Source organism: Eubalaena glacialis, chromosome 2 (assembly GCF_028564815.1).
Source record: "Eubalaena glacialis isolate mEubGla1 chromosome 2, mEubGla1.1.hap2.+ XY, whole genome shotgun sequence".
NCBI lineage: Eukaryota > Metazoa > Chordata > Mammalia > Artiodactyla > Balaenidae > Eubalaena > Eubalaena glacialis.
This window is the reverse complement of record NC_083717.1, coordinates 44275595-44302071: the sequence shown is the minus strand read 5'-3', so window position 1 is coordinate 44302071 and position 26477 is coordinate 44275595. Positions and strand designations below refer to the sequence as shown.

At 47.4% G+C, this 26477-nt stretch overlaps 1 protein-coding gene across 1 annotated transcript in view; it reads right to left on the bottom strand.

Moving 5' to 3' along the window:
• Positions 1 to 111: 111 nt before the first annotated feature.
• The window catches only part of ST8SIA2 (ST8 alpha-N-acetyl-neuraminide alpha-2,8-sialyltransferase 2), a 58662-nt gene continuing 32296 nt past the window's right edge, over positions 112 to 26477 (bottom strand). The window contains exons 2-6 of the mRNA XM_061181792.1: positions 24793 to 24855; positions 22610 to 22738; positions 18265 to 18522; positions 13705 to 13998; positions 112 to 557 (exon numbers count right to left, since the gene is read on the bottom strand). Of these exons, the coding sequence (XP_061037775.1) occupies positions 272 to 557; positions 13705 to 13998; positions 18265 to 18522; positions 22610 to 22738; positions 24793 to 24855 (1030 nt within the window). The 3' untranslated portion in view covers positions 112 to 271. The remainder of the gene's footprint in view (positions 558 to 13704; positions 13999 to 18264; positions 18523 to 22609; positions 22739 to 24792; positions 24856 to 26477) is intronic.

The window sequence follows — 26477 nt, the reverse complement described above, 5'->3', positions numbered from 1 at the left end:
TGCACTGAGTCTCGATCTGACCCAGGTGGGTTCTCCACACCTTCTTCCTGTGGCTTATCTGCCTAATGCTAGATGAACACCACACAGTTATAAATACTCAGGTCAATATATATATGCAGGTATAGATATATATATTCTGGTCACTGTTTTACACTTGAACAAAGAAAACCACTAGCCTGCTTGTTCTAGAGTTTGTGCCACCCCGACTCCCATCTGCCTGTGGTGTAGCTGGCAGGAAATGTGAGCCACTGAGTCCCACGGGGCGCTCACCTTACGTGGCCCCGTCGCACTGGCCGACAGTCAGTTTCAAAGCCCCCTGCTCGTGCAGGCTCTTCAGGGCCTTGAACTCCAAGGGCATGGTATGGGGGCCGGCCTGGGAAGTGTAGCCGTACTTGAGGCTGTCATAATAGTGGTACTTGACGGGGTTCTGGTTCTGATCTAGCGGAAAGGGCCAGAAGCCATAGAGGTAGATCTGGTTGCAGAAACGCGTGGCCAAGGTGTACATCAAGAGGCCCGTGGTGGGTCTTTTGATGTGAACTTTGTTAGTCAGCCAGTATCTGGGGGAAAAAAAAAAAAAGTGAAACAAAGAAACAAAAAAGAAACCTGAGTTTGCGAATTATCCTTTCCAGGAAGGGGAAGATTCTGTCCTGGGCCGCAGCCTGCCTCCTGCGAGCTGCAGACATGAGGCTGAGAGATGAAAGGGGCTTGCCCAAGTTCACCTAGGTAGAAAGGGCAGGACCTTGACTTGAGCTCAGGCTGGTTGAAATCTAAAGCAGGGGCTGGCAAACTTTTTCTGTAAAGGGCCAGGTGGCAACAATTGTTGGCTTTGCAGCCATACTCCTGGCCTCTGCCGTTGTAGCACGAGAGCGCCACGGACAGCACACACGGGTGTGGCTGCGCCATAGTTTGCCGACCCTGATAAAGGGCCGCCTCTTGCATGGTGCCCACCGCCTATTGCCACCCCTGACTTTGGCAGGGGTTGACCTCCTTGTCTCCTAAGCATCATCAGATTTCTTTCCCATCCCTGCCCACAGGCCCCACCCCCCACCCCCTTCCGCCTCTGATGCAGGCTGCCCATCTCTGAGCGTATGTGGCTCCCCTGGAGGGCAAAGCAAGCAGCAAACAGCGGCCTGCCCTGTGAGGCTGGGTTCTGCAAAGGAATCTGTCGGGAGTATGAGAGGAAACACGGGGCAGGGGCAGGGCGGGGAGAGCAGAGCTTTAGGCTAAGGGCTTCCTGTGTTGAGTGAGGTGCTGAGCTACCTTTGTACATAGAGGGCCTTGGTTTACCTTAATCGAGAAAGAAGTGAGGAAGAAACCATCTTCATTTCGCAGGCTAAGCAACAGAGGTTGAGAGGGGATTTCGGTGACAGTTCTGTCTACAACTACCTGTGTGCCTTTAAGCAAGTTGCTTCTCCCTGCTGGACCCACTTTTTCACATTTATGCAATGATGGGGCACAGACCAAGGGATCGCCAAGACAGCCTCCAAGTTCCACCACAATCCAGAAGTGTCTCCAGAAGTGGGAAAATAGACACTCTCTTTGCCATCATTTTTGTTTTCCATCATGGTTTTTCTCCTGCTTGGATTTAGAACCCACTGGGATGCGTGGTCCAACCTCTTTATTTCTAGTAAAACCTTCCACTTACCCAATGCTGAACCCTTTTAAATGTAATGCGTTTGCCTTGGTGGAAAGCCGTACTTCCCTATTACAAACTCCTTACTACTGTGTCTACACCAGACAGTGTCCATGGTTTTCTGTACTCAAACACACTCTGTGGGCCCCCATCCCACGAGCTCCCATTTGCCACTGTGAAAAACACCCACTCCCAATCGGAAGCACAGGCCAATGAAGTTCCCCACGGCACCTCGGCACAGTGAGGTCCGAGACTATAAAGTCACACATATCAGTTAAATTCATGCCAGAAGGTAAAACGATGCTGGACAGAACACTTACATATTGCTGAAAGTTACAACCGTTTTACATTATTAACAGTGCTTCTAGCTCAAAGTTTGGGGGCAGCTTCTCTAGAAGCCCAAGTATACCCTTCCTTTTGCAAGAGGATCCTTCTGCAGCTCCAAAATAGGAACACCCAAACATTTCAGAGACTCAAGCTTAAATCCTTTAGCTATTGAGGGAGGCATTAGCCTTTGTATCAGACAGGGTTATAGATTCCTAATAACCCATATAATTTCAGTAAATCATATACTCTTGGATATAATAAAATTTATTTCAAGGCTCCCTCCCACCCCATCCTTTCTGTCAGGCCAGGGTGATCTGAATTTCCCCCCTAACATTGATGATGGAGTCTGTGGTCCCCAACAGCCAGAATCAGAGTGAACATGATTCTTCTGGGCACTGCAGGTGGCCCCCTTTCACAACTGCTGTTGTTTCATAAGCCTGTCAGTTGAAGGCCCCTTTCTTTGTACCCTCTCCTTTTTCATCTTGTCTGAGCCAAGAAACTTCCCTGCAGCTGAATTTTCCAACCTGGAATCAGACAGAGGGGTAGAGGCAGAGGACAGAAGAATGGCTCTAGTAACTGCAAACACAATAAAAAAATAATAGGAAAAGAGTTGGTGGACATACCATGGAACTTCATCATTTCTGTCCTGCATGGTTGAGAAGTTTCATCCCAGCTGATATGTAAGAGGCATGGTGCTGGCTCAGGGGGATGCTTGATGCTGAGACTGGGGCTTATTAGATAGGGAGCCCTTCCTTAGACTACCTCAATACTCTATACGCTCAGTGGGGTGAGCTGAGCTTGGGAGGACCCTGGGGGTTGAAGGCAGGGAGAGTGCATGGAGGAGAAGAATCCAGAAGAGCAGCAGCTGACCCTTACCAAGTGCTTATCCACCTCGGCTTAACTACATCTAATAATGGGGAGCTCACCCCCTCTTGAGCTAGTCCATTGCACTTTCAGCTTTAACTCAATGGTTCTCAACCTAGGCTGCCCCCTGGAATCGCCTGGAGCTTTAAGAGGACCCATCCTGGGTCCCACATCCAGGTGCAGCCTGGACGCTGGGATTTTTAAAACCTCCCCCAGTAATTCAAATGTGCAGTCAAGGCTAAGAAGCCCTGCTCTAACTGGTAGGTGGTTCTGCCAAAAGAACCTAAGAATGAGACTTACTTAGAGAAAAGAGGGGGAAAAAGTAAGCATAAGGGATAGTCATCGAGTTTTAAAGACAATTGGGCCTGGAGAACTCATCTAGCTCAGCGGCCTGGCAGGGGATATAGCTGAGCGAGCTGGGAGTTGGGACATGTGTGTAAGGAAAACTGACACTGGCCTCTGTGTTGCCAAGGCAATAGGAAGTGGTGGGGACTGTGGCATCTAAAGGGGTAGCTGGTTTTATTGTTGTCTTGTATGGTCATGTCAAATTTTCTGATTTTTTCAAAGGTATCAGAAATCTGGATTTTAACACAAATTCTCCAAATTTTTAAATGTTGGCAGCTACTTAAAAAAATTTTTTTAAATCCGGTGAGTCCCTATTGGGTGAGTTAACAGACCATATTTATGGGTAATCCACGGTTCTCCTGGATTGAACTTGTCCTCTTCTTTCAATTTACAGAGGAAAAAGTGAGAATCCAGGGTGACTTGCCTGAGAAGAGGCAAACCTCTCACGCAGCTGGTTAGATAGAGCTTGGATAAAATGCAGCCTCCCCACTCCTGGTTCTTGGGCTTCTTTCACTCCATGGTGATTCTGGGGGGTGGGGGCATTGTCAGGGCTGGGGATGAGCTGGCTGCAGCTGCTGTTGACACTATCCAGGGACACACGAGCCACGGGCTGTGTCCCCTCATGAGAGCATCTCAAAGACAGTTCACTTCCTGAGAAATTCAAGCCCTAACAATGGCCACATGACAGATTAGGGATTTGCGGTTTGTTTATTTTCTGATTGCAAGGGCTTAGCAGGGTAAGGCTTTCAGAAATAAATTTCTTTTCAAGCCATCGATGCTCTGCCCAGAGAGAGGCAGGGAAGAATTGAATCAGTGGGGAAACGTCCAAGTAGCTCATAGGTGGGTCTGAGTTTACCCAGACGCGTGCAGTGCCCTCCCCGTAGATGTGCCTTTCCCCTACATGTCCTCTTGGTGAACTCTTTTTTTTTTTCCCCTCAAACTGAGCACGTGAATCACGTCTTCCTGGAAATGCTCCCTTTGTTCTACTCTCTTCTCAGCTCAAACTGAGTTAGTCATTCCCCCCTTATTATTATGAGTTTTGTTTCCATGGATCCTATTGTGCTTATCAACCCGAGCTGATCCTTCATTACTGTATGGGTTGGACTCCCCCTCAAAACTGTACTGTGATCTCCCCAAGAGCGGAGGCCATGCCTTACACTCCTTTGTGGGGTCATCAGAGGCACCTGGCTCTGTGTGTGGTGCAGCCAAGGCACTATGGCAGAGACAGCATCCCTCAACCAATCCTGCATGGGTTTGCCTATATCTCTCAGCATCCCTTGTAAATGAACTGGGGTCACATGACCAGTTCTGGCCAATAGACTGCAATAGGAAATGGTCCCTACTGGACCAACTGTTCCCCGAGAGCTTACTCCTGCCTTGGAGAACCTCAGTGCCTCCTGGAAAGATGATGTCAGCCTAAGATGAAAGAAGCCTACATCCTAGAATCACAGCTCCAACCAACCTGTATCACACTTTGGGAGGATGAGAAATAAACTTCTGTTGTGCTAAATCACAAGGGTTTCAGGGATTGTTATTGTAGCATAAACTAGAATTGATTATCCTGGCTTCCATGGCACTTGGCAACGTTGAACTTAAATGGAATTGAAAAATGGGAAGAAGTAGAAAAGGAGAGAGGGGGAAGCTAGCAGTGCATGCAGCTTTGTGACTCTGGCCGGCTAGGACAGGAATAGAAACGCCCAGACTCTCAGATCTGCTGCCCAGAATCGCTCACTGGGAAAGGTGTTAACAGCAAAAGAGGCTCCAGAATGAATTGAGAGCTCAGTGGCAGGGAGGGACCCTCTCATTTCCGATTCTGCCTCTGTGGGTAAACAAGAGCTCCTGAGTGAGGTCTGACAGGGACACGGGGGCGCCGTTTAATGAGCAGCTTGTTCTAGAAGCTGACAGTTATGCGGGAACAAATCACTCTCCATTTCCTTTATCGCTCCTCAGTCGCCCTGGCCAATTTAGAGACTGTGTGCATGGCCGACTTGTAGACGATTTCTTTCCTTGAGATAACAGCTGGGTGTTAAAACACAAACTAATTAATTTTGCCTTCCTAAACGAGGTTAGCTGGGTGCACCCAGGATGCTGTATTGACAATGCACCTTTAATATCCCAGTCTGGAGGCTTTAATTAGAAGGCAAAGTAATCTCCAAAAAGGCAGTAATTATTTTTCAAATTCGTTACCCCAATTGCCAAGACGATTAAGTGCCATATTTTATGAGCATGGACGGCAATAAATGAAGATTGCCAAAATCATCACCAAAGCACACTTGTCCTTCTCCCTGGATTCCTGTGCTTGGTATGTGGCAAGCATGGTGGCTGCCATGGTTGGAAAAAGTGACCAAAGGGGCTTTCTCTAAGAAGCTGAAAGCACTTTGTGGGATATAGCTCATATCATCCTTAAGGAACAGGAATGCCTCACAGGTGGTCATTGAGGGATACTTGGTGATGCTTTGCACAGATCATCAGCAAAGCCAGAAACAGGGCTCTCAGACTCCTGGTCTCTCATCATCTACATCACCAGCCTGGGCTCTGGTCCAGGGGCCTCAAAGCCCATTGCTGTCTTTCCTTGGGAGCACGTTAGAGCTCTGGTGTCTTGGGGGGCATCTCAGGATGTAGCTTCCCAGCTTTGTGGAACTGGAGATTGGGGGGTTTGTTTCAGAATTTGGGGCTGGTGTGCAGAGCTGGTTAATCCCTGGGGATGCTTGAGGCTGATTCCTGGTCCCCAGACCTCCATGCTTACCCAAGCCAGTGCTCTCACTCAAGTAAGCCAGACTAGCCTCAAGTATTACCATGCCACCAAAAGCTCCCCCATGACTCCTGGGGTCCACAGGATAACATCCAGCAGCCTCAGCCCAACTTGTGAAACCCTTGAGATTTGGGCCTGAAATCCCTCCCATCACCTGGCATGCACAGCCACACTGCCACCAGGGACTTCTGGTTTCTTCCAGGACACCACCACCTCCTACTTCTCCTGGCTGGCAACTCCTTCTCAGCTTCCCTGAAGGAAGCCTTCTAGGACCTGCCTGGATGGTTTTGTGTCCTGTATGTTGTTCTTTTCCTATTCTAGCACTGATCATGCTATGCTCTAATGTTTACTTGTCTTCCTCCTCCCCTACAACTTAAACTTCTATGAGCAAGTGGGTTGACTTCTTGCTTCCATGTAACCCCAGATCCGAGCATAGCTCACCCACAGAGTGGGTGCTTCACAGATCTTTGTTTAATGAAGCAGTGAGTGAAGATTAGCAAGTAGGGGTTAATGTCTCCCTTCAGGGGCACTGGCAGGAGAGGTGGAAGGAGCCTGGCCTTACCCTAAACCCTTCTAGGCAGCCACTGGGCTCTCACATGTGAAAGGTGGGCTAACAGCATCCTAGACAGTATGTTGCCAAAAGAAAGAAGGAAAAACCATGATGCCGGTTACTTAAGGCGTTCCTCCTGCTACAGGCGGGGGTGGGGGTGGCCCCAGGGAGTCTAGAGACTGCAGCTCCCGCACAGGTATCGCTTCTGTCACCAGAGGCCCTGCAGGGACCCAGCAAGACCATTTCTTGGGGGTTTAAACCTCCTGGCTAGATTCTGGAATCTAAACTGAGGCCACTACAAACAGAAAAAAAAGTTATATTTAACCTCATTCATAATTAAAGGAATTCAATTTCACACAACGAGATGCCATTTTTCACTGGATTGGCAGAGATAATAGATGTTGATAATACATCATGTTAGGGAGGTTATGGGAAAACAGGTATTTTCAGTAATCATAGGTGGGAGTGTAAATTGGTACATACCTCTGTGGTGGGCAATTTGGCAATCTCTATGAAAACAATGCATATAGCATATATCCATCTCTCTTTTTTAGCAATGGCACATCTAAAAAGCAAGACTACATATATACATATGTGTGTAGATGCCAGTCCAGGACAACTGCTGTAATACTGATCATACCAGCAGAAGACTGGAAAAACCTGTGATGCCCACTGATGCCTTCTGCTAACAGAAATTATGGTCCAGACACAGTGGAGTGTTAGGCAGCTGTGAAGGAGAATGAGGTGTTGCATGTCGATATGGAATAATTTCCAGAATTTAGCAAAGTGCAGTACTTAAAACATGCTCCCTTAGGTTGAAAGTGGATATTTCTGGAAGGATGCACATAGAAAAACCAGTTTAATAGGCTGCTTCTGTGGAGGAGGGCTCACTTTTCACTTGAAATCCTTCCATACTATTTGGCTTTTTCTTTTGACTATGTCCATTGCTATTTAAAAAAAAATGGAGACAATCCATTAAAAATGACCAATGCCATCTGTGCTTTAACACCCCAGACCTTCCTCCCTTTCTTTAGGTAACACCACCATGCAATGCACTTCCACACTCCGTGTCCACTGGAGGAGACTGGGCCTCAACTCCTGTGACCGGCCCTGGAGATGTGCTCTGTGGACTCTGATAGGCATGTCTGGGAGGGGCCCCCTCCAGCCTGAGCTGGTCTCTCCCCTACCGCCCTGCACTCTGCTTCCTCTCACCCCCTGGACCTGCCCTCCGGCCTCAGGTTCTGCTCCCCTCTGACAGGCAGCAAGGCCTACTTTGCTGAGCCGCTGCTCCAGCCCTGGCAGGGGTGCCCGCTGGATCAGTGCCTTCCGAGGGCCTAGGCTCAGCACTCCTGATGCCTAATTAAGCATGAATTCACAGGCCTCCTGTGCCCTAGGCTTGTGGGCTGGGCGGCTGGCTACACAGGCCAGCCAGAGAGCTGCTTTCTTGCCCGAGGGCAGCCCTCTCTCTAGGTCCCAGCCTTCCGCATTGTGGTAACTGAATTAGAGCCATTCACTACCAGCTGCTGACCAGAGCTTCCCACTTCCTGCAGCCAAATTCAATTGCCTGGGTGTCCTTCCCCTCCATTGCTCACGCCCCTTGCCAACAGCCAGCCAGGGCACTGTGCCACCCTGAGGGCCGGCAGAGCCAGAAGCTCCTGGAAGCCAGGTTGGGTCAGGGGCAGTGAGTGTCAAAGGGCAGCACTTCTGCTCAGTGTCTCTGCCCCACGCTGCCCACTTCCCTGCAATATCCAGGACCGATAACTGCCACAGATGGCAGGAATCTTGAGAGTACATGGTGGGTAGAGATCCTCATAGCACAGGTGTGTTGAATCAAAGGCTCTCTGCGGGGGGCGGGTACTATCTAGCCCAACTGTTATAGGCTGAATTGCATCCCCTCGAAACTCATATGTTGAAGTCATAACTTCCAGTACTTCAGAATGTGACCTTTGGAGATAAGGGTCTTTACAGACATAACCAAGTTAAAATGAGGCTACTAGGGTGAGTTCTAATCCAATATAACTGATGTCCTTAAATCTGGAGACAGACAGGCACACAGGGAGAATGATGAAGATGGCCATCTACAAGCCAAAAAGAGAGGCCTGGAAGAGATTCTTCCCTCAGAGGCCCCAGAAGGATTTCTAGCCTCCAGAACTGTAGGGCAATACATTTCTGTTCTTTAGGCCACCCAGCCTGTGGTACTTTGTTACAGCAGCCCTAGCAAACTAACACCCTAACTGTATAATACGTATTTCCCTCTCCACAGCCCAGTAAGGGGCATCCCTTGCTGTCTGGACATCTCCAAGAATGCAGAATTCATCCGTTCCTAAGAGGCAACTATGCTCATTTCAGATGATCTTTATTTGTTGGAATGTTCTTCCCAGTGTCCGGAGGAAACTAGACTTACTCTAGATCCTTTCCCGACCCTAGTTCATACCTGGAGACTCACAGCCCAAATCTGCGAGCCCTTCAAGGGCAGGAGCCTTGATTTATTGATTTTTGTGTTCCCCCAGCACAGGCCTGGAACCCTTGAGGTGCTTGTAAGTATGTGCTGAATAAGAAAGATTGCTCTCATACTCCTTGGAGACTTCTCTTCCCAAATCCTTTCACCTTTTGAATTTCTTTGCCATTGTGGCCCCTCTCCAGCCTGGTACCCAAAACTGAATGTGGTTCTCCAACAAGGCCATTGCTGACCTCCCTGACTCTCAAAGATGTTACCCATCCATCCATTGCTGTGGATGTGTAATGCTAAGATCACATTATCCCTTTGAGCAACCACACATCTGCTGATGGTTGGTACTGTTTATCCCTCTTTACCTGTACAACTGTTAGGAACCCAAGTACAGAATCTTGCATTCATTCATATGAAATTTCTTCCTCTTAGATTGGCTCGTTGTTTCAGCCTGTCAAGAGAAATTTGGATTCAACTCTGAGGCCCCCAATATTGGGAATTCCCCAAAAGTCACATCACCTGTGAATTTGCTAAGCAGACAATTGATGCCTTCATGTAAGTCACTGGTAAAAATGGGGACAGTTGGCAGGACAGGATGCTGGTGGCCTGTTCTTAAAGATCTCCATGAAGTCAACATTAATCTAATCAATTAGTGTCTTTGGGGCATCAGTGGTCAACAGACAGTGGTCAGTCTATGTGTCAAGGATATGGGAAGGCGGGTGGCAGTGGGAAAAGCAGAGACTTTGAAGCCTCTACATGTGGATTCTAATCCCCGTCCTCCCATCTGAGTGATCTTGGGCAATTCTCTTCACATTCCTGAGCCTGTTTCCTTATGAGTAAAATGGGGATGGAAATAGTATCTATCTTATAAGGCTGTTCTGAGGTGTCCTGACCTTCCCGCTTGTTCTGCTTGGTGGGGAAGCTGCCCTGTGCTTGCGATAACGGTGCTGTACAGGTGGAGTCTTGACACGCTGCTATCCACTGCGGTCTCCTAACACCACGTCTTCAGTGCAGCAGCTCCCAGCCCCCTGAGCTCATAGCACCCCCAAATCCAGAACTGGGTGGGTGGGAATTTCTGCTGCATCTGGTGCATTGCATTAAAGTGAGACAATGTGGTTAAATTCATGGTTGTGACTCTTACTGGCTGGGTGACCTCATACAAATCACCCAACTTGTCTGGTCATCAAGTTCTTCATTTGTAAAATGAAGACACTAGGGTGCTCAAAGTCAATTCCCACTTGACATTCTGATCAACAAGCACAAGGATTCTAATTTCCTCACACTTGTTATTTTCCACTGTTTTGATAGTAGCCATCCTAGTGGGTGTGAAGTTGTAACGCATTGTTGTTTTGTCTTATATTTCCCTAGTGATTAGTGATGTTGAGCACCTTTTCATATGCTTATTGGCCACTTGTATATCTACTTTGGAGAAATGTCTATTCAAGTCCTTTGGCCATTGTTGAATTGGGTTGTTTGATTTTTGTTGCTGTTGTTGAGTTATAGGAGGTCTCTATATATTCTGGATATTAATCCCTTATTAGATAATATGATTTGCAAATATTTTCTCCTATTCTATGGGTAGCTTTTTAACTCTCTTGATATATTGTCTTTTTGGCACACGAAGAGTTTTAATTTTGATGAGGTCCATTTTTATCTATTTTGCTGTTTGTTGTTGTTGTTGTTACCTGTGCTTTTGGTGTCATACTTAAGAAACCATTGCCAAACCCAAGGTCATAAGGAGATTCCCTGTGTTTTCCTGTAAGAGTGAATTTCTTCTAAGTGAATTGTACCCTTTAAAATGGTTTCAATGGGCTATACTATCAAAAAAACAAAATAATGAGTGTTGGCCAGGATGTGGATAAATTGAATAACAAGTGTTGGATGAATGTGGAGAAACTGGAACTCTTGTACACTGTTGGTAGATTGTAAAATGGTGCTGCCACTATGGAAAACAGTACGGAGGCTCCTTAAAAAATTAAAAATAGAACTATGGTATTATCCAACAATTCCATTTCTGAGTGTATATCCAAAAGAATTGAAAGCAGGGTCTCAAAGAGCTATTCGCAGACCCATGTTCATAGCAGCACTATTCACAAGAGTCAAGAGGTAAAAGCAACCCAAATGTCCATTGATGGATGAATGGACAAACAAAACATGGCATACACATACAACAGTATATTATTCAGCCTTCAAAAGGAAGGAAATTCTGACACATGCTACAACACGGATGAAAATTGAGGACATTACATTAAGTGAAATGTCAGTCACAAAGAAGCAAATACTATATTACTTTACTTATATGAGGTATCTAAAGTAGCCAAAATCATAGAAACAGAAGTAGAATGGTGGTTACCAGGGGTTGGATATATGAGGAAAAGGAGACTTGTGTTTAATCAGTACAGAGTTTTGGATTTGCATGAAGAAAAAGTTCTGGAGATCTGTTTCACAACAATGTGAAAATACTTAACACTACTGAACTGTACAGTTAAAAATGGTTAAAATGGTAAATTTTATGTGGTGTATATTTTACCACAATAAAAAAAGTGTTTATCCTGTCCCACCCCATAAATGGGGTGTTTATTGGACAACAGATTTTTAATAAGGAAATAAGATTATTCTGCAAACTACAACCCATATTGGAACTTTGAGGTAAAGAACTCCTGACAGGTGAATTTGACTTGGTCCATTGTTCTGTAGACTCCTTTATTAAATGGAGCCTAAATAAATTTCCCTCCCAGTGATTTCACCCTCTGGTCCTACTTCTACCTCTGGAGTCTACAGGACAAGTCTAGTCCCTTGGTTGGTGGTTGGTGGCAGCTGCCATGATCACAGTAGTTATGACTGATTGTCTGTCTCCCCTGTGTTGGCACAGGACACACATTCTGTCGTAGGTATTGCTCCCCAGTATAAATAGAGAAAGCAGGGCACGGGAGACAAGCCACTTGGTCAAGGATGTTATACAACCAAGGGAGTAACGGAGCTGGGATGTGAACCCAGGTGTCCCTACCTCTAAAGCTCATGTTCTTGATGCTAGGCCAGATTGCCTCTTAGCCAGGTTCCTCCTCAGCCTTCTTCTCTATGACCCCTTGCTGTTTTCTCAGGAGCCTTTGTTCTGCATCCCTCACCAGCTCATTCTTCCTCTTGCAGTAAACACCAGTAAGTTCCCACCTGGTGGGAACAGAGGCAAGCCCTTCCTCTCAATACAGACATTGCCCACCTTCTCAGTGATGCCCTACTGGACCCAAACCCTACAGGGCCCAGTGTCCGCACAGAAGGAGGGGGCCATTGTCAGAAATCCATCCCAAGGCCCCTGAAGCCCTCATTCCTGCCCCCTCCCCTTGCTAAAAGGAGAACCCCTTCCCATCCGTCTCTCCTGCAGTATTTCCTCCCGGGAGTTGCTGCAAAGGAAGATGTTGCAATCTCAGGATTAACAGCCTGTTTGTTTAAAGGGCTTATTACTGATGCTTAATGCTATTTTGACAGGTGAAAGTGAGTCAATTATAGCTGGAAATAGCTCCGGCTGCATAGTTTCTTCCAGGTGGTTGCCCATTCCCTAGCCAAGGGACTTTTTTTCTCTTTACCAAAGGGCACTTCGTCTCTTTCCCTCATATCCTCTGACCTCCAAACCACATAAAGACTTTCCTCCTTCCAGGAAGGAACAATGTTAAAGGCATGGAGCCTAAATCCATGAGATGGGGGTTGCTGCAGCAGCCCCGCTCCGTGAGGGGGTGAAGTGGGTGCTAAAGGGAGGCTTGACAGGTCAACCTCCAGGATACAGAATGCAGCCCCAGCGAGCCTGGGTCCATACAGGTATCACTCTTCTCCATCAGCCACGAATGTGGCTGCCTCTCATTGAATGTCTCTCTAGGTCTTTCTTGAGGGCCATGGGTTTCTGTATTGATACCCATCCTAATTAGACCAGTGCTGGTTGCAGGCTTGGGTGCCTCGGGTCGGGGGTCACCTTTATGAAGACGGCAAGAGTCCTTTCTGGGTGGCTCAGAGGACTTCCTAGGGTCACACCAAGTTAGGCTAAGGCCCCAGTGAAGATCATTCCAATGTCCCCCAGAAATTGTCTTATGTCACCAGAGCAGGACTGTGAACTGCCAGGTGGTTGGATGGACCATTGGATGCAGGGCCAAGCTGGCAGTCAGGAGTGTCATGGGATGTATTTGTAACAGGTTACCTCACACTTAACATGCCCAAGAAAGAGCTCTCTTCCTCAACATGCCCAAACACACACAGACTTCTTCCAGACTCTCCCATCGCAGAGAATGGCACCACGGTCCACGCATATGCTCCAACTCTAACCCTGACAGTCATCCTGGATTTCTCTCTTTCTCTCACCCCTTGAGGTCCTTAAATAGAATCCATTAGCAAATCCTGCTGCCTCTACTCCAAATGTTCTAGCAAATCTGACCAAACTGTTGCATATCTACTACCACCATCCCAGTCTAAGCCACAGTGATTCCCAACCTGGACTCCTGCAACCGCTTCCCAACAGATATTCCTGCTTTCGTTTTTGCCCCCTTATGGTTTCTCCTCCACACAGTGGCTGTCCGAGGGTCATTCTCCACACAGCTCTCTGGGTGGGGGCAACAGATTGCTCAGAACTGGCACGCCACATGCCACACATTTGCCAACCTACTTCTCCAGGAAGGGGGGCTCAGAAAGGCCAGGTGACTTGCAGAGGTCAGACAACGAGTGAGTGGTGGAGCTGGGCTGCAAATGCACCTGGGAAAGGAAAACTGCCTCTCAAGCACCCCCCGCACCCCGTGGCTGCTCACCCGCGGACGGCGTGCAGCAGGCGCAGAGAGGGGTATGCAGTACGCACGTTGACGCGGTGCTTCAGGATGAGCTCGTTGACCCACTCGACCCGCTCCTTGCCGCCCCTGGCCATGAAGGCGGGGATCCACAGGATGCTGCCGTTGAGGCTGTGCAGCCGCTGCAGCAGCTTCTCCCGCCACGTGGCGTTGACCAAGTCCTCGAAGGCCCGCTGGATGACGGAGGGGTTCATGGTCACCAGGTCTGTCTTGAGCCCCACATCCCGGGCGTACTCCTGCACCGGGGCCAGGTTGCACCTGCCGGAGAAAAAGGCAGCGATGGTCCTTTTGGGAAAGCTGAGGCACTGCTGCTTATATTTAACTTTATCCCTCCTTTATCTCTCCTCGCATCCTCCTCATCCCCAAACAAAGACCCAGGGCATCTTCCTGAATTTACCAGGCTCTCCTGTCATCCCTGTTCCTTCTTCTCCTGACACACATATTTACTGGGCCCTTAGCACATACATAGAACCTTGCTGGGCACCGGGGTTATACAACGCCTGCCTTCTGGAGTTCAGGATCTCGTGGAGAAGAAAGGAAGCAAGTAAGTCAGCCCTCAGCCCACAAGATGACCATGCTATAGGCAGGTGTGACCTGGTCACATTAGGTGACAGAGTGAGGGCTCTGAAGACACACTCCTGGGTTCAGAATTCAGCTCTGATACTTTCTACCTGTGTGATTCTAGGTAACCTGATCAGCCTCTCTGTGCTTTCTGAGAGCTTCCTCCTGGCTAAGGATCAGCCACAACAGGTTTTTTTAGCTATGACGGAGTTCACAACAGCATCCCCTCCCAGGGATTAAGGCAGTCCCTAGACACCCAGTACTTAGAATGCTGCTGGACCACAGTGAGAGCTCAGTACATGTTAACTGTTATCATCATCCTCACAGGGAGGAGGAGCATCGGGTGGTCTTCCTGAGGTGGTGACCGTCACAGGAAGTCTGGAAGGATGGAAGAGCAGAAGCCCATTTGTGGATAAGGCACCTCAGGAGAGTGTTTCTCCAGCTTGCAAGAGCAGAAGAATCACCTCAGGCAGTGGTTAAAAATACAGAATCCCCAGGTCCCTCTCCTGGAGGTCCAGATCCAGCAGGTGAGCTGAGGAATTGATATTTAGTCTTATAACCAGGCAGCTTAGGAAACATCATGCTATGGCATTTTAGGCCCAATAAATGTATCACAGGGGCCTAGGGGCATGAAGCAGTGTGGGTATTTAGGGGAAGGCAGGTGATTTGCTCTGATGGGGGCATATTGTGTGGAGGAGATGGGGTGAGAGAGGCAAGCAAGGTGAGATAGCAAAGGGCCTGTGTGTCAGGGATGCTGCCACCTGGCAGCCAGTGGGGGTCTGCACACAGTGGCGCCATATGACTTTTGTCCTGAAAGACCACACAAGTCGGCCCCACAGACATGCAGATCTGTGAGAGCCATAGAGTAAAGGTCAAAGTACAGCCACACATTGTTGTAAGTGGCTCTCGCCGTGGTGTGTTAGGTCCCTCTGTTCCAAGTGCGTGTGGACCGTTGCGGATGTGAGTCCTGGGAGAGGCAGAGCACGCTGTGGCCGTGCCTCTCAAAGTGCGGTCCACTCATTGGCACAAGGGTATTAGAAATGCAGAGTCTCGGGCCCTACCCCAGACCTGATGACTCTGCATCTTGATAAGCTCAGGTGATTCATACGCTGGTTATGTTTGGAGACACTGGGCTAGAGCCTAACGGAAGGACTTCAGAGACCTCCAGCCCAACCGCCCAGGTTACAGATGATGAAACTGAGGCCCAGAAAGGGGAGTGACACACTCCAAGTCACGTGACAAATGGGCAGTAGAGCCAAGACTGGACTCCAGACATCATACCACTCATCTTGCTGTGCAAGTGTCAAATAAACAAAACAAAGCAAAACAAAAAACTGTTGGTTAGAATCTGCTGTGGCCCCTGGAAATCCTGGGGCCGGACTGGGTGGAGCACTGAAAACTCAATATGGAAACCAGGTCAGGAGGGTCGCCTTCAACATTGCCAGTCTCCCCAGGAGGTGATCAGACCCTGCCAGGGTCAGCTTTTGCCCTCTGACCATACCTTTAACGCCCTCCCCAACTACCCTCACCCCTTCTCTGGCTTCTAATCAGACAAACCTGCCACTTCCCTTCTCCTCTCCCCTCTCCCCTCCCTCCCCAATTTTTCAACTGGAGAGCTTTGAGAAACAGGACTGAACCACTGGGTACGCCAGGCACAGACAGAACCTGGCAAAGGACAACAAACTAAAACAAGCGTGGCTGCTGGGCTGCAGCAGCTCGTGCATCACAGTGGATGCAGGAGTCAGCACACCATCTAATCCCACGTCCTGAGGTCCAGGGAGCTCTGTGATAAGGCCGCTTCCCAAAGCCTGGGACAAGGCTCTCTTTGCGTCAAGAGAGTCCCGATAGAAACGTCAGATGCGGTTCTGCCAGTGCTGGGGCACTGTTTGGGATGAAACTCGAGGCTCTGTGTGCCCTACTTTTGACCAGGGGACAGCAAGGCCTTGTTTTTGTGTTGGGTTGGGGGTCAGGTTTCAGGGCCATGAGTAACTGTGTCCAACTGTGTCCCCAGGCGACTGAAAAATGAGAAATGAGAATGAGAGCTCATTCTCTCTTTGGAGAGAATGATGGTCAAGTACAAATCCAAGTTTCTCTGTCGCCCCCTCACTTCCTAGATTTTGTCTACAGGAGAATAAAGGTACAAGTAGAGTACACCTTAAAAGAGTTTTCCAAACTTGGGCCAAGAACTGGCCAGCCCAGGAGACTTTTTTAACCAACCTTTTGTACTGGTCTCTATCCAGGGGTCAGCAATCTTTTTCTGCAAAGGGCCAGATAATAAATATTTTAGGCTTGTGGGCTATATGCTCTCTCTGTTGCAATTCTTCAACTCTGTACAACTAATTCAACTCTACATTGCAGTGAGAAAGCAGCCACTGAGGATATGAGAATGAATGGGCATGGCTGTGTTTCAGTAAAACTTTATTGATAAAAACAGGTTATGGGCCATAGTCTGCCTGCCTCTGTTCTAGACCAACGGTTCTCAGTCTTGGCTGTACAAGATCCTTTTTGACCCACCTCCTAGAGAAATGGAAATAAAAACAAAAATAAACAAATGGGACCTAATGAAACTTAAAAGCTTCTGCACAGCAAAGGAAACCATAAACAAGACCAAAAGACAACCCTCAGAATGGGAGAAAATATTTGCAAACGAAGCAATTGACAAAGGATTTATCTCCAAAATATACAAGCAGCTCATGCAGCTCAATACCAAAAAAACAAACAACCCAATCCAAAAATGGGCAGAAGACCTAAATAGACATTTCTCCAAAGAAGATATACAGATTGCCAACAAACACATGAAAGGATGCTCAACATCACTAATCATTAGAGAAATGCAAATCAAACTACCATGAGGTATCACCTCACACCGGTCAGAATGGCCATCATCAAAAAATCTACAAACAATAAAAGCTGGAGAGGGTGTGGAGAAAAGAGAACCCTCTTGCATTGTTGGTGGGAATGTAAATTGATACAGTTACTATGGAGAACAGTATGGAGGTTCCTTAGAAAACTAAAAATAGAACTACCATATGACCCAGCAATCCCACTACTGGGCATATACCCTGAGAAAACCATAATTCAAAAAGAGTCATGTACCACAATGTTCATTGCAGCACTATTTACAATAGCCAGGACATGGAAGCAACCCAAGTGTCCATCGACAGAGGAATGGATAATGAAGATGTGGCACATATATACAATGGAATATTACTCAGCCATAAAAAGAAAGGAAATTGAGCTATTTGTAGTGAGGTGGATGGACTTAGAGACTGTCATACAGAGTGAAGTAAGTCAGAAAGAGAAAAACAAATACTGTATGCTAACACATATATATGGAATCTAAAAAAACCAAAAATGGTTCTGAAGAACCTAGGGGCAGGACAGGAATAAAGATGCAGACATAGAGAATGGACTTGAGGACATGGGGAGGGGGAAGTGTAAGCTGGGACGAAGTGAGAGAGTAGCATTGACATATATATGCTACCAAATGTAAAATAGATAGCTAGTGGGAAGCAGCCGCATAGCACAGGGAGATCAGCTCGGTGCTTTGTGACCACCTACAGGGGTGGGATAGGGAGGGTGGGAGGGAGACACAAGAGGGAGGAGATATGGGGATATATGTATACGTATAGCTGATTCACTTTGTTATACAGCAGAAACTAACACAACATTGTAAAGCAATTATACTCCAATAAAGATGTTTAAAAAAAAAAATCTTGGCTGTACACCAGAAGCCCTCAGGCTCCCTGGGCTACATGCCCCCACCCGTCAGACGGATTTAATTGGTCTGGGGTGCAGTCTGGACATGGGAACTTTCCAAGGCTACCGAGCAATTCTAATGGACAGTCAAGGTTGAGAAAGGGGACTAACCCAACTAGTCTTGTTTCAACCTTTTGGGACAACAGGCAATGCTCAACTTAAATATGCCTGTCACTTTGTGTCCAGGGCACCTACTGCGGTTACCTGATGACAAAGCTGTGTGTGTCAATCTCCTGCCCGCAGCCGCTGTTCAGCAAGACCCCGGAGTTGCCCACGATGGCACAGGTCCCGAAGTGCTTGTTCTTCAGTGGAGAGGTTCTGGGGAGCAGCTCATAGAGGTTCTGGGACACGTTCATTGTGCTGTCTCGGTCGAAGATGTAATGAATAATATCTCCGGGTTTCAGGGTCCCCTTGAGGACAGAAATGTCCTTTTCAGCATCCAAGAACTTTAAGATTTGCTTCCTATGAAAACCAAACACACATGAGGGAAGAAGTTTCCTGTTGCTACCTGCCCTTTGCCAACCCGGCTTTTCCTCTCCTTGGTCACCCTGCAGGGCTGATGCAGCCCAGCACACAGGGGCAGCTAGAGGTCAGATGCCCTCCGAGGATCTCTGGTTACACAGTTTTTAAAGTAAAATCTCCAGTTAGGATCCTCACCTTCCTAGGGGCAGGAATAAAACTTCCCTGGTAATTCTGAGAGGATTTCTATCCTTTTTCTGACCACATCTCATCCCGTCTATGTGTTTGACTGGAGAATCTCCAATCTCTGGTTCTGGGCAGAGATTGGCAACACGGCCCAGAGGCCGATCTGGTCTTCCTTCTAGGAGATAGGATACCTGCCCTGGGAAATGACTTCATCAGGACTGAATGTGAGCACATCATGAAGGGCCCTGGAAGGAAGGGTGACCTGCGATCCTGGTTTGCCTAGGAAAGCATGGTCTTAGACTGAAAGCCTTGTACCCCAGGGACAAACTGTACTTTAGTCGTGGGCAAACCCAGACCATGGTCGTCCTATGTCATACTCCCCTCTCTGAGTGGGATTCAGGGCCACCATCTGACAGGCAGTTCTGATTTAGGACCTGGAAACCGGAATGACAGGTGTCCCTCTTTCCTCAGGGGCCTATTTTCTTCCCTGGAAGCCTTCTCTGGGCACAGGGGCCTCCCAGGGGGCGAGGGGGTGTGTGGACACTGTGAGGTGTGTCAACCACTCCCCGTTTGCAGGACTGCGAACATGGCCTGCCGTCCGTGCACTGGTCCTTTCTGTGCTGTGTGCTCCCTGGCCCTCCTCACTGCTGTCTTGTTTGGAGTTTGTAAATATTGCTACCTCTCTGGTCCCACAGAGCAGCGTTGCTTTGTGTTGTTTCAGAACAAAGGTGACCAAAACACAGCTCTCTAGGCTTCAGCGTGACTTTGATTTAGGGGGAAAGCTCCAGAATCATCTAGCAAAGCACATAGATGGGATGGAATGTGGTCAGAAAAGGGATAGGAATCCTCTCAGAATCACCAGGGGAGTTTTATTCCTGCCCCCAGGAAGGTGAGGATCCTAACTGGAGGTTTCACTTTAAAAACTGTGTCAACTGCCCCAAAGATTTTTAGAAATGATTCAAGTCATCCAGAGAAGGAAATCTGGTACCCAGATCACCTGGAATTAATTTCATTTCCTGCAGCTAGTGAGCCCCCATCTAGAACAGACACAATGATGCTGTTGTTTTCCACCAAGCCCCAGAGGAACAGGACCTTCATACACTTTGCAAATGTGAGAACTTGCAAGGTGGCTGCCCCATTGCACAGATGGTAACACTGATCCCTGAGAGACTGTGTGATCTGACATGGTCACAACCTGTGGTGTATCCCAGCAGGATGCACATTCAATTATTTGGGGAACTATAAAGAATTCAGAAGCTCCAGGCTGACGCCTGAGAAATCCTGATTCTGAGTGTGGCCCGGGTCTCAGCACGCTTTCAAAGGCTCCACAGGGGACTCTAAGGTGGGTCCAGGTTTGGGAGCCTCTGGCGTCACCAAGGGGCACCTAGAATGCTTGACAGGGCACAATGCTCCTCTTCCACTGGTCTTGTCTTATTAATAATCTGGATCTCGTGCTTTCATGCAGGGGAAACCACTCTTGATGAATAATTTGTATCTCTTGATGGAAAACAGAGATACAACAGAAAACATCGTTTTTATTTATAGTGCTTTACCCGGGATTACACAACTTTACAAACTAATATGGTTTGGAAATTGCTGAAACCTTTGCAATTACTTACCCCCAGAGTATTTAAAAGCAAAGAGAGCCCCCAGAAAGCCCATAGATAAACTCCTCTGTGGATGGATTAATTTCTAACTAATTATGAGAAATTACTACTGATTATTAAACATCATTCCAAATCACTCAAAGAATCTTTATTATGAATAATTTTGGTGACTAATTGAAGGAAGATGAAGGAAATCCTTTTCCCCCCTGGGTGAAGGCACATTGTTCCTGCCGAGGTAGCTGTGTGTTTGCAGGATCCCCATGCCGGCCACAGTCTGGTCTTCTCCGAAAGGGGAAAATATCCTTTTCTCTACCCAGTGGTGGGAGAAGGAGTGAGTGGAGATTGAGGTGGGCTTGTGCTGGCAGGAGGATTTCACTCACAGGTGGTGTAGCGGGGTGAATAGTGGCCTCCCAAATATATGTTCACCTCCTAACCCTGGAACCTGTGAGGTGCTTTATTTGGAAAGAGCATCTTTGCAAATTTATTTAAATTAGGGATCTCGAGATCATCCTGATTACCGTGATGGGCCCTAAATCCAATGACAAGTGTCCTTATCAGAGATAGGAGAGGGGATACACAGACACAGAGCGAAAGGCTACGTGAAGACAGGGCAGAGACTGGAGTGACACGGCTACACGGCAGGGAATGCCTGGAGCCAGCAGAAGCTGGAAGGGGCAAGGGCAGATTCTCCCCTGCAGCCTTCAGAGGGAGCACTCAGAATTCTGGCCCCCAGAACTCTAGGGGAATACATTTCTCTTGTGTGAAGCTACTGAGTTGGTGGAAATTGGTTACAGCAGTCCGAGGGCTCGTGCTCCACAGGGCTGCTGACCAGGGGTGAGTAACGCAGGTTGGCAGCTGTTGGGGTGTAAGACGAAGGCCGAGGGCCCAACCAGGGGGGCCCTCAGAAGAGGCCCTGAATGAGGGGAGGCAGAATGGTGGTGACAGGAGTCAGCTCCTTCAGATGCTTTCTCAGCTGCTAGGGCTCCAATCTCACACCTCTCTACTCCCCACACTACCTCAGGCCCCAAATCCAAGCCTCAAGAACCCGGGGGTGGGGGCATTTTGACAGTGAGCCCACCTGAAGGGGGAAGCTCCCTGCTCTGTATGGTGACACTGTTGGTGGCTATGGTCAAGGCTGACTGCCATGCCCCAGCCCCCTGTTCTCAGCTTCCTCTCCGTGATGATGGGCTGGGAAGGCGGACTGTGATAGTCAAGGCTTTCCCGTCTGGTTCTGGTTACTGCACTGACCTCATCACCCCCATTCCCTCCTCCTGATGGGTGCTCCAGCAACACAGCACAAACACCAGACTTCAGGCAGCAGCTTGGCATGCCTGGCAAACTCCTAATTATCCTTCAAAACCCATTGCTCCCGGCAAGCCTTTCCTGGCCAGCCCACTTAGTTCCCTTACAAGATGGAGTACTCACCTCAGTATGATCTATCTCCACCTATTTATATGAGGCAACACAGCCTAATGTGTACCTCACACTGCCCTGCTCTATCTTTGTTACGTTTGTGCCGCCTGCCAGCATGTCTGATTCATGTCAGCGCCCCTGGCTCCCAGCACAATGTCTGCAAGTGAATGGTTGGGTTATACTGACCACTCTTTGCTGCGTCTATCACAGCTCTGTCAAAGTCAAGTGGCCAAAGTGCTGACATTGGAATCCCTTCCTTACAGCTCCCCATTCCCGCCACCCAACAATGACCGCACTGCTCTGGAAACATCAGTCTGCAAAGATCAGGACAAGAGTTGCTCTCTGGCTAAAACAGACCTCTCCCTTTGTGGTTAGGTGTCCCATCGGCTCCTGGGTCACCTGATGCCCAGTTGTAGCTTTTCTTCATGTCATCAGGGAGTGGCTGCCTACTCAAGCCACACGGGCTGTGGAAGGAGACAGCTCTCCAAAGACAAACGGGAGGACCATTGCCGCTGAAAGGGGATGGATGCCAGGCAAGGACTGCTGCTTTGGGGTCCTCTGGGAGAAGCCATCTGTGATCCCCGCCCCCCTGCCCCAGGCTCTCACTGCTGCTGACCCAAGAGCCTCACTCCCTCCAAACCCAGGACCTCAGCCAGTTGCTCCTGTCACTTCCCCGGCCTGAGTCGCCACACACATGTGCTGGGCTGCCGGGCTTGCCTGGGGTTTTTATTTCCAATTGATCTCTTAGAGATGAAACCTGCCTCAGCGGGAGGTAAACATTTTATTCCTATCCTGACTTCTTTAGATGATGGAGAGTGGCAATTTGCCAGCTTGTGCCGAAGAAGGCCAAGTCTGTCTCTTGTCCTAGAGGTAATTACCACTACCTGATCCTCAGAGAGAGCGTTTGGTTGTGTCTCCATTTGGCCGAGGCTGGTTGGATGTTGCGCTTAAAGCCTTCATTACTTCTGTCAACAACAGCCGGCGACGAGGAGCCATTTATTACAACTTCAGCTCTGGAAGGGGGGAAAAAAAAGAGGAAGAGGGGAGACATGATCTGTTAGCAAGCCAATGACAAGTCTAATAGTTTTGTTTTTGCACAAGCTTGAATGTAAACTTCTTCGGAGGAGCAAAATTGCAGTTATTACCTGAGAAGGGAAGGAAGTCTATTTATCTTCTAGAATGCACCAACTCTCTCCCTCAGGTATTACCTACATATATTCTGGGAGACAGGAAGGGGGTGATGAACTATCTTTCTCCCCACCCCCAGACCCCGATGTTTCCTCCCAGTGAAACCTAGCCGTCACTGTCGTAATAGTAATACTTCTTCAAGCCGCTTTTGTGAAACGCCGAAGAGCAGTTGCATTAACAACCAAGTATCATAAGATGGTTTACAAACTTAATAAAGAGGAAACAAGAACTCATATTGGGGCAATGGGATGTAGCTTTATCTCATTATCCCTCGTTTGTAAGATGCCACTTCAAACGTCTGTCTAGTTCCAGAGTTATCCGTGCTGTTTCTCTCTCCCACTAGACTGTAAGCAGGGGAGTTCCCTCACTCATTTCTATATTCCCCAATGGTCTAACATAGCAGGCGCTAAATAAATAAGTGTTTGTTGAATTTGAATTTGAATTTGAATTTGACCTTGGTGGTTGCCTGGATGGATGAAGTTGCTGGTTGGCTCTGAATGCCCGGGGCCAATCATAATTCTGGGTGCATACCATCTTTCCACCTGACTCAGGCATTACAGGACCCGCTTGAATTCAGACGTTTGAAATCTGTGCTAGTAGGTTTCTATGAAACTAGGTTACAATTACATCTCTAAAGGCAGTATAAGAGCCAGGCTGCCTCTGCCGGATGCACACAGATGCATGTGGGTCACATCGCAAGTTCCTTTTGTCTGTGCTGACAGCAGATTCTCTCAGTTAGAATGATAAGTGGATTTCTGATGCCAAATTCTGGAGCTTTAAAGAATTCAAACCAAACAACTATGTCCTCTGCATTTATCTTGGAACAGCCAAGTTAAAAAAGATGAAATCCTTTTAACAGGTCTAAACCCAATGCTCTATTTTGCTTTTTTGTAGGTAGAAAGGAATTTATTTGGGGGTGCACTTTCTCCCCACATACCTCCATTCCCAATATTCCTGACTCCTCTGGCTGATATTACTTGTCTGGGATTCAAAAATATGTAACTTTTGCAGAGAACAGAAAATTCAAGGGTTTTGAGTAAGGTGGATGTATTCCTCCAGCCTGCAGGCTTAAAGGGAACCTATGAAAGGAAACAAAAGACCTGACCCTTTGCAGTTTTTGCTGTTTTCATGAACAGAAGCAGAGGGTGTAGTGGAAAGATTTCACAAGCTGTGTGACTATGGGCAAATCACTTTATCTCTCTGAGCCTCAGTTTCCCCATTTATAGAAAGAAGGTATAGAAGAGGAAGATATCCTCCCCTGGATGGGGACTGGGCATGGTCCAACCACAGCCAGTGTCAAGCCTGAGTCTGTTGGCTTGCAAAGCATTTGCTCACTCTCCTGTATCAAGCTGTCTTCTGGCCAAAGACTGTCATTCGAGGAAACACTCTTAGAATTTAGAGCGTGCCTTCAGTAATCAAGGTTAACATTTCTGAATTGACTTCCTAAATATTTTTAAGAGGTCTCAGCAAAGTTCCTGAATGCTCTATTTTCCATCTTTACCTCCTGGACAAGCCATCTACCACAATGAAATTGGGTGAAAGTCCTGATTCCTTTCAGAGTCTCCATTATTCGGCAAAAATTCAAGTTATGAATAAGCTCATTGGTGGCTCAAGTGCCTCCAAGTGAGTGGGCTCTTTTTCAGAAAGAGACTCTTACCCATCTGAATTTTCTATCTCTGCAGCCTCTAGACCTTGGGCCATTTCACGGGCTCTTCTATCGACAGCTCCCCCCCAAAAGTGGTTAGGGAAATGCAAAGCCAAAGTGAAACGAAACAGATCTCTTTGCTAAGTAAGAAGGGCACCATCCAGCAAAGAGGAGAAGCAGATTAATAGCTGCCTTACAGCAAAAACAAATGAACACAAAATCTAATTTACAAACCTATTAGATTTGCTATGTAAGCTGTTCACAGCTGATCTGATTGTACCTCTGCCTCCAGAATTCCTGCAAGACAAAGGAAATGCATTATTTATAAACCCAGCTCTTCTTTGCAAAGCCCTCTTCAGTTGCCAGGAGATCTCACAGCCCGCCTTGGAGAACTACAGAGGGACAATGAAATCTCACCTAGGCCTCTCCAGAAATGGGCAACCTCCTGGCCCAGCCACAAACCCAGGCATTTTCAAGGAAGTAGACCTCCTAGATCCTCCCCGGCCTCTCACTTGAACATTGTTTCAATTCTCACCAAGGTTTCCACTTGAGAATTTCATTTGAGCTTTGAGACAAACTCCTTTGCCTCCTCTGGTTAATCCCATAGGCTAGCACGCTTGAGCCTGACTCAGCACCTGCTGTAGCATGACTCAGTATTTCCTTTAGCCTGACTCACCATTTGCCCCTGGTCTTCGCTGGCCGTCACTCACCTGTGGTAAGACATTGTCCATCATATTATCTCCAAACTTGAGACATCAGAAGTCCAACAGAGGCAGCAAGACTGACTCAACCAGTGCCTCCAACCAAATGTGAGAATGATTTGCTTTTTGGGGGCAGGAAAAATAATATTAAGTGGTGTCACTTTACCGGGGAGCAGGAGATGGGTGAGTAATGGGGTCCTTTGCTTCTTCCTCTGGAGGAAAAGTTTTTGGAGTAAAAGCATTCTAAGGCCCTTTCCAGCCCCACCATCTCTTCAGTTCTGTCAGATTCCATTCTGGTTGGCGGCCATGAAGTTTCACCCTGCTTTGCTAATCACACTGGGCCAGGGGAGAGATGAATCCATTTGCCCCTGGTACCCAGCCCACTTTGTGCTCTGTGTGTTTTTTTAAAAGTTGTATGTGAGACTAATTATTTTTATTAAGTTAAATAATGTTTTCACCACTGATTTATAGGATATGTGGTTTGAGGAGATATTTCTTCACACTTTTCTCATTTTTTTTTTGGAGAGCAATAATTTTTTTGTGATTCTATTTTATTTTTTGAATTAATTTTTATTGGAGTATAGTTGCTTTACAATGTTGTGTTAGTTTCTACTGTACAGCAAAGTGAATCAGCTATATGTATACATATATCCCCTCTTTTTTGGATTTCCTTCTCATTTAGGTGACCACAGAGCACTGAGTAGAGCTCCCTGTGCTATACAGTAGGTTCTCATTAGTTGTCTATTTTATACGTAGTATCAATAGTGTATATATGTCAATCCCAATCTCCCAATTCATCCCACCCCCCTTCCCCCCCTGGTGCCCATACCTTTGTTCTCTATGTCTGTATCTCTATTTCTGCTTTGCAAATAAGACCATCTATCATTTTTTAACATCTATCATTTTTTAAAAGTTCCATCTAGCCTTTCAGCCAAGGTGTTGGTACACTCCAAAGAAATAATTAAAATCACGGCAAAAGCTGTATATTTAAAGAATCCTGTGATTTAATAAGAACTCTTTGGGGGAAGTTAATGCCTAACTCCTCACTGGTTTTAAATCTGGATTTTTCTACCTGCTTTCTTTAGGATTCACATACTTGTAGTTATAACATTGTGTGTGTGTGTGCGCGCGTGTCTTTTCCTGATAGACTGAAATGTCCTTTCAACATTATTTGGCAACAGGAAATATTCTGCCTCATAGCTGGATGACCAGGCAACA